At 38.3% G+C, this 14331-nt stretch overlaps 1 protein-coding gene across 7 annotated transcripts in view; it reads left to right on the top strand.

The window, feature by feature from the left end:
• Nucleotides 1-14331, top strand: part of LOC124300455 (limbic system-associated membrane protein-like) — a 218334-nt gene that overhangs the window by 176809 nt on the left and 27194 nt on the right. For all 7 annotated transcript variants that reach the window (XM_046754585.1, XM_046754588.1, XM_046754587.1 and 4 more), the window contains one exon: nt 9992-10170. In XM_046754585.1, the coding sequence (XP_046610541.1) occupies nt 9992-10170 (179 nt within the window). The remainder of the gene's footprint in view (nt 1-9991; nt 10171-14331) is intronic.

The following is a 14331-nucleotide window of genomic DNA, read 5'->3' as shown; positions in this document are numbered from 1 at the left end:
TTATATAATGTATTACTAGCATGAAATGATAATTTTAGTCAGCTTGAACAATCTTGCTGACAGTTGAAAGAGAACGTCGGTGAAAGTCTAGACTTTTTCGATTAGCTTAAAATTCGAACTCGTGATAGAATTCCGGAAAACAAGTGGTTTTCACTACCTTCCATATGCGTCCAGGTATTGTTTGGAATAACGTCAGAAAGTGGTTTTTTTCGAAAAGCTCCTTGCGCTACGATTCTCGCAGTGAGGATCTGAAAAGATTTCACAGCTATTGGAGGAGCGTAGGGAAGATAAGTTACGCGAGTCACCACCTAATTGTCACAATAATTAATGATCGATAATTTTTGTGAAACAACTATTTGTATTATCAAGTGAAGTTAAACTTATTCGAATTGAAAAATCATTTCTTTCACAGATAATTTAGAAAATTTGTCAATTTTTATTCTTGCGTACACGATACAGCTATTGTCTTTAATAAAATCAATTTCAATGCAAATTTCGTTCCTTCATTTTGTGTATCAAATTATTAATAAATATTTTCCACAGATTTTAGGATAGAAAAAACTCATGCATCAACTATACGTATACTTGATCAGCCTAAAAATAAACGTATTACGATCGAAGTGATAAAAAATGGGGATAAAATTGCTCGGTAAACGCGTGTGATTAATTACCATTGCGATTTGCAAACGGATTTCACGTGTTGTTGAAAACACGTATAATACCTGTGGCAATTTCTTTGCGCAAACTTACGACTCTTACGAGCCGTCTGGCTGGCCAGTCGTTGACCCAACCGATAAAATCTTAGTCGGTATATATAAATCCTCGCGTCGTTTAACCGCTGCAGCAAAGTACTTCGAGTCCTGCATTGCTGCATTTACCGCTAATCCTACTTTCCGACCCAAACGAATCGCCTGACTCCGCAATCGCGATGGCAGATAGGCATTATGCCCGAAATCCGCCGGCTGCTTGGTTTTTACCAAACCTTTGTCACTCGCTGCTAAAAGTGGCGCGCGCAACGTTCCTCGCCAAATTCCGCCACTAGCGGCGCTAGTTGTTCTTTGGCAAACTTGCTCGGTACCCTCAGCGTTCGTTATGTGGGTTATACGTGTTATGTCTAAATATATGATCGGAACTATCGTGACATTCACCGTTCGCAATTTTCGCACAAGCAGAATGAACAGAATGAGCAGAATTATAACCTCAAAGACATCGGCAAGTGTGTCAGAAGTATCGAAAGTCTACTAGCGCCACTTATAGGACGATTTAGAGGTTAAAAAACTGGGACAAAAAAGGCAAAATATTTTATGATATACGGAGCAGTTTTTTTTTTTTGTTACTTCTGGCACTGTATACGTGTTCAAAAAAAGAAAGGAAGTTACGATAGTCAAACCGGGAATAAAAAGTCAAGTTTACACTTGATCTCGATGTTTTGACGGTTATAGAAAATCGGTGCAGTTTTTCGTGAGTTGGAATTGATTGGATTGCGAGCGAATTTAGCTAAGCTATTTCTAAATAGTTTGCGTGAATGTAAATTTGTCGGGAAATTTCGTTCGGTAGTTATTTGACTTTGGACCGATGTATAAGTTGTAAGACAATTTTGAGAAATAATTTGGATTATTTATAATTTGCAATATGAGTCGCAGGCGAACCGAAGACGAATATTGCAGATACGCGAGGCGAAAAGACTATTGCCGCCTTTTTATATACGATTATTTATGTAAAAAGAGTATGTTACGCGTTTTTTCACGAAGCACGAAATTGAGGTTAGGGTCGCGTAATGTCAGAGTTTATCGCGACAGCGCATGCGCGCAGTCCAGAAAAGTCCACTTTTAACTCCCACGACTTGAAAGTGATTTTTTCCGTACTCCGCGCATGCGCATTCGCAGACTCACTTTACCGTCATAGAAACGGGTATTTTGCGTACGGAAAACACGCATGAAAAAATGCGCAAAATATGTAAAATCTATTCAAGCATCACAGAATTTCGTACAAATCCTCAGTTGTATAACGATATTTTTACTATATCACAGAATTGGCATTGTGCCATGTGCGACGTGACACGTAGTTGTTTCCATCGCTCTCCTACCTTCTCTATTCTTGCGCACAAGATTTTTGATCAAGTTGTATAAAATGAGACAGGAAAATCACGGTAAGGTGTATGGAAAATTATTTGAGAAGTGCCCGAAGATTTTTCTAACAATAGTTTATTTTTCTCTCACTTTTCAGGCGCGGTATCTCTGATTTTCTTCCATTTTTCATTTTCATCTTCATCTCTCATTTCGTACCTCCTCGAAACACACTGTATGGCCAGTACGAAATTCTTCACTCTTCACTCTTGAGTAAAAGATTGAACGACGAGAAAGGGAGAGTGATAACCAGATATCTCTGTCCGACTTCTTCTATTTCTTGTTTTTAGTTCATTTTTCTCCACTTTACTGCTCTTGTTCTCATAAATCTTTTACTTTACTCTCAGTCTACATATTTCTGCCATTTTCCTTTGACTACATTGAAAGTTTCACCTGCTGTAAAGTAGACAGGAAAGGGGGGGAAGAGGTTCAAACTATACTAAAGCAGCATCGAAAGGCACGTTTTGTACTCGCAGTGTACCGTGAAAGGCTACGGCGACATTGAGGGTAGATGCGTTTTGCCCGGAAGTGGAAATTCTGCTGCGCAAACCGCGTATAAATTTGATTCATTAGCCGACTTGAACCAGTTTCGACTCTCCATCCGTACGTGCTTCGTACGATTACTGCAAGGACTGAGACGGCGAATGCCTTAATTCGTACGCGCAATTGCGATACCGAAGGCTATTCTCTTCGAAGATGAATCATTTCGAGAGACAAAGGAACGTTGATGATAACCCTAAGAAGGTTGGTACAAATGCTCGTTGAAGTCAGACGCGGCCGAGTGTTAATTAGAAGGTTGGTTGATTGGTGGAAAATCATACATTGAGTATTTTTCAAAGTATTATATTGTATTACCAAGCTGCGAGAATCTCTCTGGAAATAGATATAGGAATACTTTTTCCCCTAAAGTCATTCGAACAAATTTTCTTTCTTACAATATTTATTTCGATACTGAAATTTGTTAATCGTTATCAGTATCGGTGTATTGTTGTAGAATTCAACGTTTAACGATTCCAAAATGATTTTAGAAAGTGTTAATTCGGTGGATTCTGTAGAAACTAATTTTCTGAATAAAATAAACCGGCGTAAAGTGAAATCGGGCGCATCTACTATTTTTTTTTTAATATAAAAACATTTGAAATATAGCACCGCCATCCAAACTTTTGTTTATGAAGCATGTATTTTATATTTTCAAATTTTTAAATAGATCTTCGTTGCTTATGAATATAATGATTTGACAAATACCCAATCTCGTAAAAAAAATCATGAAACGGTATCGATCCTTGGTTAACTGATCACCTTAAATGGTGAATTTCCACTTAGAAAACTTCAATCGATTGATTAGGATTACATTATGCACTCCTTGATTCCAATTATACACCGTATGACAACAAGACGATTCAGTAGATTGATAGAAGAAGTAGAGAACAAAGGATATGATATATTTTGAATACGATTAAATTACACGATAGAACCAGACTAAGGCAATAGAAATTCGGTAAAATATAAGAGACAGGAAAAAGTGTGACAGCGAAGGGAGGGAAAAAATATTGTGAAAATTCATGCTCACGTCATGCGTCAGTCAGGATTATTTCTAAACCCCCCCCCCTTTCCAGCTACCGTGCCACGGTCGCAATCTACATCGACGCCTTTTCTGCGTGCGGCTTCGTTCTAAGTCCGAAATCCAAAGCTCTTTGAATCAGCCAACTTGCAGAAAAAAAAAAAACAAGTCGATTGATTCGTGTCCGCAAAAACGCACAACACTCTATAAAAATAGGAAAAGTACTCTAGTAGTTCAAAGTGGATTATTTTGAAGCAAACAATGGGAACGATTAAATAAATTGTGATTGATTTTTATTTCTTGCTGTCGAAATTCACGAGTATTCTTCTTCAAGTCTGATAATTATTGGGGTTGAAAAATCTAACTGTTAAAGAATATATATTTTTACGTTGGGAAGCCGAGTTATGGTCTTAAGATTCATAAACCTTGATTTTCGATACTAATTGCCGAGACTTTACAAGCTATTTCACGGAGGTGAAAATAATTTCAATCGACGAATATATAATTGTGAGATCTACGTGGTTTTTTCTTTTATCTTTAATTTTATACGTACAGTGAAATTTTTCTTTATTTCTTCTTGCGTTTGAATAAACGACGTCAGAGGTGATCCTGGATTTAATTTTCAGCTGACACAATCCCCGTTCTGGGTATGTATAATGTGATACATAATGAACGTCTACATGAGCGGATTCGTGCACACGTAACTGGATACGAGCTTGAGTGACATTTTGACATTATTCAACAATTTTTTCATACTTGAATATCCTACTTCAATTCTGGACTACAAACATTTGAATTTGAAGCAACATTTTTGACGTTACCTGCCGCTTTCATATTGTACCGGAGATGATAAAATACTTGCGGTTCGTGGAGCGCTTGCCATTCTACTCGAGTAGAAAAGTTATCATTAAATTATATTCCAAATACAATTGTGAAAAAAAAAAAATGTTCTAATGGTATTTATTCCATACATAGCTAAATATAGCTTCTTGAAGTACATGGTACATATATTACAATATTTCAGAAGAGTTATAAACTTCGATAAGATTCTAATTTGTTGATGAAAAAAGAGCGTATCGAAAGAAATCCGAAGGTGTAAGTTTTATATCACGCAAGAGCTTATAAAATATAGGATTAAAAATTGATCGTTGCATACGCCGGTGCTATCTATGAAAAATAAATCACGTACCTACCACTTCGCTGCGTCATTTTATGCCATGCCTAAAAATAATTGTCCATGGCTTGTTCGCTCCCTCACTCCCTACTTTCCGCCCCACTCTGGACGTTATAAGCAGCATCAGCATCAGCATCAACATCAACAGCAGCGGCAGCAGCAGCTGTCGGTTAAAACGCAAGGGTAGCCTCTCAAGTTTTGACATGAGGTACGCGACCGCAGGGCACGGCATCTCTTTGCCCTAAGCTATGAGAGCGAGCGGCGCGGTTGCGAATGAGTAATGAAATGTTGCGAGGGAGTTAACCGTAGTAGAAAAGGGGGGCGGTGGAGAAAACAAATACAATGAAAAAAAAAAATTAAAAAAAAAAAAAAAACGGAAAGAAAGTAGGAGAAAAAAAAAGAGAGAGAGAAGGAAAATTTATAAAGCGAGAAAAAAAAAAATACCCCGGCAAACCACACTCTCCTGCGGGGCGGAAGAACCCTCCGAAAACCGAAAGGTGGATACAGCGAGAAGGGGGGGGGGGGGGGAAGCACGGAACGGGGGAGGGGGGTGGAACGCCCCCTCGCACACGCATCCATCAAACGGAAACCGTATAGGTATACCTAGCAGTCTTACCCTGACGTCATTAGCAAACGCCGCAACCCCCCCCCCCCCCCCTCATCTCGCCGCTCCTCGCCGCGAGCTTTTTGACCCAGGCAAGCTTTTCCGACACTTTCGGCCTCGTCGACGCGATGCGATGTGCATTCAACTGAAAACACATCCCCCTTCCTCAAACGCTAATCGTTTCTCCTACTTGTGCAGCTGCGCTTGCCGGACACTTCATCTTACAAGCAATTAGTTTTGCGAAATTTTCGCCAAATTATCAGAACGATGATACATGTTTCAATACAGTTACGTCGTTATGTGGTTTCGCAAAGAAAAAGGAATCGAGTGTTTTTTTTTTTTTTTGCAAATACGAAATACTGAGGAAGAAAAATTTTGTGGCACGTATCGGTGAGAGTTTCGGGAAACCAAACACCCAAATGCGCAGGCGTCAAATCACGTGATTTCATTGATTGGTTCAACCGATTCCCGCCGAGTTTTATTTTTTTGTTTGCTTGTCAGGATTGCCAACTCAGTTCACGTGGTTAGACGTTTATAGCTATCAAAATTCGTTGGCGCCCCGAGGTTATGTTGCGCTGGGAATTTGAGGTAACCGAAATGTGAAGAATTTTTATCTCAGTCAACATAACCTCGAAAAGCTTGCGTATATTAACAGTTCGCGTCGTCGCCTATCTAAATAAAATTAGCCAGCCTATCTAAACAGACGATCAATTTGTCGCATGCACACTTGGGTGTTCAATTTTCTGACATTGTCACAGCATATCGAAACGTTTACCTAGCCAAAAATGTACCGTAATTTTTTCTAACAGCGTAACGATCTGTGCGCCTCAGCAAGTCAATCAGAGATACAGCTCGTGTTCAGGTCGATCATCGTATCCCACCATGACTATTCGAAATTTTAAACGTTATTTGTAAAAATAACCTGAATATTAGGAAATGTGGAAAATGATGAAAAATAGAATGTGGCGATACTGCGCGGTTGCCTGCATCAGGCGCACGGATCGTTTGGCTGTTAGAAAATCTCACATTTCAATTTGCATTATATTATACGAATATTCTAGTAAGATTTTTGCTACTTTGAACGACACCGCGTGACCCGAAACAGAAATCTGAGAACAAAAATGGCTTCTCTATATTTTTCAAATAAACCTGAGTTGTTTTATGCATGAAAATGGTCGTTCTGGCATGTTTGACCGTTATATTTGACTTAGTCAAGTAATCACCGACAGTTACCTGAACAAATCTCCCTTATATCTCCTTTCCCTGAATTTATCCAACCGAAATCAAACAGCAGCATATTATGCTGAGTTGAACCGGTATCTCAATTACCGATCTCCACCCCGTTCTACACTTGCGCACGGACTTCGAACTATACTTTTCCCCATTTATGCGCGTAGGTGGAAGCTAATTGAGTACCGTGCCTCGTTGGTTTCGATCAAAGTCTATACGGGTATGCGAATCCATCGTCGAATGTGGTGAGAGAGTTTCTCAAGACGTCGATGACGGTTGCTAGGTTATTATTATTAAAAACTCCAAACATCACGCGGAGATGGTTTGAACATAAATTATATACTCTGGGACCTTCTGTTACGGTCAACTTAATAAATCAAAACATCTCACTGTTAAAATGAGGATCTAAGGCATGATATTTCCGGAACTCCAAATTCCTCCCGACAAGAGGTGTCATTCAGACATCAATATTCACCGATTTCACCCTATTCTCGAATCCACGAACGACCGTATATACAGATCAGTCACGAATTGACGTTTACTGATGCAGCGAACCCTGCGCCCTACATTGGGAACAAAAACACGAAAAACAAAGCCACGTTAACACAGATGGAATCTAAATGTAAGTATTGGAAAAACGACCGGAATTCTCTCTGCATCGAAGCTGTTCGCGTTTGACATGTGCAGCATCCCGTAGGGATTCCGAGTTTTCTTTTATTCCTGAGTTAATGCACGCTCGAAGAATATTCAGAGCGAAGTACTCGCCCTCAATCGCTCAAAGAGCAAGACCGTGGAATCTGCTTCGTCGTATTGAAAAACAAGGAGCCAATTCTGGTGCAGCTCTGTGAGTGCAATATTAGCCTTTTATTGAAGTGTTTTTACCCGACCTTATCCAAATTCTGTGAGAGTAGGTTTTCGGCGTCTTAGGTCAACGAATACTGTCAAATTGCTTGACGTTTCGGCCCTTTTTTATTTTATTGACCTAAAATTGGTTTTCACGGTTCGCTGAAAACACCAGAAACGAAAAAACGACAAGACAAAAATTTCACATTCTTGCCTCGAGTCAATCAAGCGGATTTTGATTATGAAAATATTTTGACGTAGAAAGTTCCTTGAAACCCATGAATTTTAACCAAGATTCATTCATCACGTTAAAACATTCGTACTGTTGGATGCTGATTTCTTTTTCGATGCTACACGAATGCAGCGATCGTTCGATTTTAATTAATCACAGTCAACTCTCAGTTTTTTACAAACTGTTGGAATTATATTTTCTATTAATCTTCTTTACCGATCAAAAGACTCATAATTACAGTGTAATTATTGTTATTTGTTGAAAATTATGGAATAATATGCTTTGTAAGAAAATGGTTCATGCGTTATAACGAACCTGACGTCACGGTGACTTGATGCAAATAATTGACGAATTGAATGAGCTCCAATTTGTAAAAATTGATCGAATCGCACGATCTTTTCGTTTGAGAGGTGATTTCAATAACGCGATTGCATCAAAGTTGTTAAACATAATGTTACAATTGTAAATGAAATTCTCGATTTCCTGAATCCGAATATTTGCCAGTGCAAAAATATGACAATACATGGCGTGAAAGTACACTTGAAGTTAATCAAGCCAGGTCTAAATAAGAGTTCCCTGTGATCCAGACCGAAAATTTTGCGAAAACCGTATTTCAACTGTAAAAACCTCGTTTTTGATAGCTTTAAAGAAATCACATTGTCTTGCAATTTTTCGTTAGTAAAAAAAGGGTATATATCGCTTGTTCTATTTGCAAATTCTCTACAAATTTTCTGACGTAGAATTTTTCTCCTACTGAACGACAGTCGATGAAAAAAAAATCATATGTGCACGATCGATATAATTTATACGTAACAAACTTACGTCTCAGCAAGAACAACTTTGTCGTTAATTTAAAGTCAAATCGAGAAGATTTGTGGAGAATTCATTTACGAAAAGAATAAACCTTTTTTCATCAGCGAGCAATATGAATTTTTCTTACCGATATTTTTCATATGAATTTAAAGAAGTAGAAGAATAACGATTTTTTTTTTTTAATCTTCTGAATAAAATGAAATCCTGCAATTTGAAATCCGTGTTCTTAAATTTTTCTCCATGTCACAGGGATATTTTTACCTGTCGTTTACATGCAGATCTAGCTAGACTAAATTCAGTGACATTTTTCAAACATTCGTTTCCTCACTTCATTGTTTTAATACTGTTTAGATCTTACTAAACATTACATCATTTCCGACTAGGACAACAAACGAAGTGTCAAAAAGGTATACTCATTCTAGTTTGTACGGTTTGTGGCTTAAAAAATAATAACATTGTATTCTTAGACCTTGGAATATCAGCCTAGGTCTATTTTAAACATCAGGTACGAAAATCGTAACGCTATTCAGTATCTGGTTTCTCACTATTCTACCGTGAAAAAAAGATTACGTCAGTATTGAACACAATTTAATAATCCAAACTGTTACATCCAAACAAGACCCAGCTGCTCCTAATTTTTTTTTTTATTTGTTTTTTGTAAGCTACCGTTGGACGAAACTTGAACAAGCGCTATTTAGATATTTTTTAAATATGAACAAGCGAGGCAACTCTTAGACTTTAGCTAAAATATAGGCTCTTTAGCGGATGAAAAAAAAAAAAAAAAAAAATTAAATTTTTTCCCGCGATTTCTAACAGTTTATCATATACATCCCTAACTTCAGCTTCACCTCAGGTGTCTGTCTATTACCTGAGCGGCAGAATTTTCTTCGCGTTGGGCGTCAGAGCCCAACCGAATTAGGGGGACTTTTACAGGAAATGAAGACATTTACAGGCATCGCTCAGACCCTCCCCCCCCCCCATCACCGCCCTCTCCGCCACTCGGCATCCCATACTGCTGAACGGTGGAATTTTAAGTAACACTTCCCGAGGGACGGACGCTTTCTCGAGCCTCGGCATCTCCTCGCTACTTAAGAAGCGTATAAGAGCTCGGTAACGTCTGCGCTATTAATTTCTGCGGGACGGCGAGGGGGCCGAGAGGGGCAAAAGTGAATGAGAAAAAAAGAAAGAAAAAAAAAAAAAACAAGAGGAAAAAAGACAAGTAAACGGTGGAAGGGGGGGTAGAGGATAGAGAGAAAAAAGGAAAAGATATAAAGAAAAATGTCAGCCTGCTCGCTCATTCCGAATTTTATTATCTTCCTTTGCCTCTCCGACCAGCGCGGAAAATCACCAAAGAAATAGATGCGGCGTCGCTTCTGCTAACAGATTGGTGGGATTTTCTCGGTTTTAGAATGCGCCGCGAAAAACGGAAACGGGGGCAACGTCGTCGAGCACCACCAGCCCTCCTACTGGGAGCAGCCACCCTTCAGCCAACCCTACTTCGACAACACCACCCGAAGGGAAACCACCACCACCGTTGGACAGTCAGCCTACCTTCACTGCAGGGTCAGGAACCTCGGTGATCGAGCGGTGAGTTTGACCAACTATCATTTTTAACCGATACCCGACACCGCGAAGTCTTTCTTTGTCGAGAAGAGAAGAGTGCGTCGATCCGTCAGACAAACTTTTGCGGGGAATTCGAACAAGACCGAGTGTAAAATCTGAAAGTGATAGGACTTGGCAGTCGAATGAAAAAGATTTGGAAGAAAGATTATATACTTTTTTTAAAATAAATATCTAAACTTGGAAAAACGTATTTGATTATTTAGAAAAAGTAGGCTCCTTGATTTTCACAGAAAAATCGAAGGCGTCACACTGAGCAAAAAAATAAATACGAGAATATCAGAGATGGTTGGAGTCTTACTTAGAGTCGGAGACTCAAAAATACCCAACAACGGAAGATTTTGTTACGTAAATGTTATTTGATTCAACAAAAAATTTGTCAGGACAATAATTTAGGTTATCAATCAGAACCGCATTTATTTCGCCGTAGTTAACAAATTCACAAATTATTTATTTATTTATTTTTTTTTAAGTTTTATGTAAACGTGGGAATCTATGGGAAAAATATGCGAAAACTCAGTGCAGAGTTCGTACGCACAGGGAAAAATTGGAAAACCGGGAAAACTTATGAAATTCCTTACAGCATAAAAAAGTGAAGGAAAAGTCAAGAATTTCGATAACAAGGCTGGAATTTTGCGTTTGCCGAAGAAATAAGCTTCTTCTTACACAGAGTATTATCGATCTTGAGGAAAAACAACTTGTACTTAAAATTTTATATCGTCGTACCACTTCATATGTTCTATGTATATTACTTAATACCAAAGCTTCTTTCCTTTTTCTTTTCCTTACAAAAAATCACAGGCTGTTGATGGTAAATTGATAACACAGGTCTGCCAAGTATAACCTTTCATTTCACCCTTAAGTAATAATGCTTTTCTCAGGTATTTAGGTGTGTGGAATTAAAATATAACGCTATGCTGGTGTTTTTGCATTACATCGGGGTTTATATTTACGCAAGATACGCGTATTTACAGATTTTTTAACAATTTTCATGAAAAAAATATAATGGTCACAAAACTGAATGCTTAGGTATAAAATAAACAGCATTAGTTTTAAACAAGACTTAAGAGACTAGGTCAATAAAACAGACTTGTGATATCTTTTTCGACTTTCTTCAGAACTGCTAATCAATCTTTTTCTCTAGTACTTATATAACTTTAAATATTCTTAAAATCACCATAAACAATACTGAGGATAGGTGACTATTTAAATGTCAACACGACCGCTAATACATATATTTAACATAGAAATTGGAAGTTAACTCTAGTAGTACTAAGAAAACAGAGAAAAAATTTATGAAAACATTTACCTGATAGAATCTTTTATACATTTTTTTCATAGATTCGAACCTAATACCTACCTATATTACTACTCAGTTTTGTGGGGAATAAACCATCGCAGGCCTCTGTAATCAGAAAATAAGATAGTTACCAGGCAATACTAAAGGCATAAGTATTATTGTGTAAAAAATTGCCATAAATCAGCAGTCAATTTTTTTAAAGGTTACTGGAAAAACTTTATTCTCACGCTGGAATACCGGAAAAAGTCAGATACTTTCAGATTCCAAATAGCGTACAAGCTTTGCAGTAGCTAAATGATCTTTTTAATATGTAAAAAACGCAATTGCGGGGTCTGATGACAAGCAGCCGTTACGACAAATAAAAGACCGTACGTCAAATTGACGACAGCGCCAAATCGACCGTATTTCTCCCAACCGACGGGCATTTTCTACTCTCTACGCCAATGACTCAGCCAATCATAATCTTCCGTGGCTACGCCACCTCACGAAATCAACCAATCGTTTCGAATCACCCTGTCACACAGTAAATAACGGTTTACTCGGTATTTCTGAAACTATTGAAACAACTTACAGCGCAACAACGAACGTTCACTCAGCTCACACCGAGTGAAAGCATTTTTTTGGTACAATGGTTTGTTTTTTCGAAAAAATGATGACGAATAACCGCCAGACGACTCGTCAAGGTTAGTGCAAGTCCCACCGACAGTGATAAATTTGGCCACTCGAGGCGCTACTTGTACTTGCGCTCGGTCCTTATAAGCCTTAGAGCATGAACTACCGTAGATAGTTTTGCGTAAACGGAACGTGTAGCGGAGGAGTGAAAAGGAGTGAGGTTATGTTTGTCACAATCTGTCTTTCTCGCTCCACACCTGATTGGTCGACACCTTTCATCTCAGCCAATCAAATGCGGAATGAGACAAACGGAGTAACCCTAATGAATATCTTTCTCTCGCATCACTTCGGCTGCATTTTTCGCGAGGTCAATCGGATGGCAGCTCCCTCCAGCGGTGTATCCTCTAAGCTATAAGCACAGAGACCATCTTCTTACATAATCGATTATCAAAGTTTAAAAACGTGATTAAAAATATCGTGTACCTATTTCTGATCATCGCGCGGGTACTTACCCAGTTAAGGATGAGCTCAGTCTTTAAATATTTATCCAAATATTCTCGCGACGCGGTATCAGAAAAGTATGAGGGTAGACACACGTAACGCACAGCCATAACTTCGATCCCAAGGGATGAACTCTCCCTGTATATAGCCGGAGCAGCGGATGCAGTTACGCGTCTGCGTACGCGAGTATCGTTCGGTCGCCGTTACTTTGGCAGCGGAATCGTTTTATTGACTTTTAAACTTTTCAAATCTCTCCTCCGGCCAGCACGTATAAACCCCCGTCCGCGATAGCCATTCGAGATCCCTCTGCTGCGTGTACACATTTTCCACTCTCTCTCTCTCTCTCTCTCACGGCCGATGTAGGAAAGTCGATTTCGATAAATATACCAACTCCGCTCTTCCAGCAAACGAATCCCACCCACTTTCGCTGCAGGTTGGAAACACGCCTCTTTCGGGCCGGAACCGGGTTTTAGAAAATTACTCTCGTCGTACCCCGACAACTCAGACATTATAGACTAACTCCATGATTTGATAGCAAAGCCCGGTTTTCAAAAAAAAAAAAAAAAAAGGTGCGTGAGGTTTGATCCCTGTTATTTTTTTCTCATCTTACTCCAATCAAGTTTAGGAAACAGCAGTGAAAACATTATTTTTGTTTTTTTCGAATAAACGATTATGTTGAGATCAATTGAATTCGAACTGATTCGAACAATATGCTGTGTATTGGCCTGTGAAATCAAATAACGTTTCATATTCGCGTCGAGAAGTGTTGGGCGCATATAATTACAAATTTCCGCGCTATATTGGGGTGGACTTTTGTAATTTCAAATTAATTTTGTTTTCATAATTACCAATTAAAACTACAAATCGTAATTTGTAATTAGTTGATTAACAGTCCGTTCAACATTAGCATCACGTATATAATGATTCTTGATCGAATCACATATTTGTTTGCTGATAATCAAGTAATTGTTCATTTCGGTTGAAGAATTTCTGTTCTCAATGCAGATAGATGTGTAATCATTTCTACATTTTGATCATTCATTTAATCGAATCTGTAAGAAATAAAGGTCGATTGTGCCAAGAAGGGTTTCTTTGCCCCATCGATCTAACAATCCGAATATGGATCATTTTCAAACTCATCGAATCCACTTCGTCGTAACTCGTAATTATATTGGCGTCTGAGGATGAAACTGATGTATAAGGGATCGGTATTGAATGTTATATTCTTTGAGATTCAAGCATCGAAGATGGACGTGGAATATTGGAGTCAGTCACTACCAAAGATCTGTACAAGTATAAAAAATATATTCGAAAAGATTTGAAACAATTAACGAAATTTCGCCGAAATTAAAGTTCGCCGAATGTACAACTCTTTCCGGATTTAACTCAAAGTTCAAAATATAAATTTCAATCCAAATTAAATAAGACTCGATTCTCGAATAGTTTGAAAAGTATAAAAATCTGCTTCAAACAATTTCAACGAGTATAAATCTGGATGAAACAATCGGGCGCGCTAAATTATAAAGAGTTTAAGTATAATTACGTGAGTAGACAGCGTATTCGAGCACAAAAAACAAAAATAAAGAATAAAATGAAAACTAGTTGAATCATATATGGGTCATTCCATGTCAAATCGACCAATAGTTGGAATCGATCGGAATCAATTTTGATTAATAAAATATCATCAATGTTCTTATTGCTCATCATTATGCCCC

This window comes from Neodiprion virginianus, chromosome 3 (genome assembly GCF_021901495.1).
Source record: "Neodiprion virginianus isolate iyNeoVirg1 chromosome 3, iyNeoVirg1.1, whole genome shotgun sequence".
Classification (NCBI taxonomy): Eukaryota; Metazoa; Arthropoda; class Insecta; order Hymenoptera; family Diprionidae; genus Neodiprion; species Neodiprion virginianus.
This window is presented reverse-complemented; position numbering and strand designations above follow the sequence as displayed.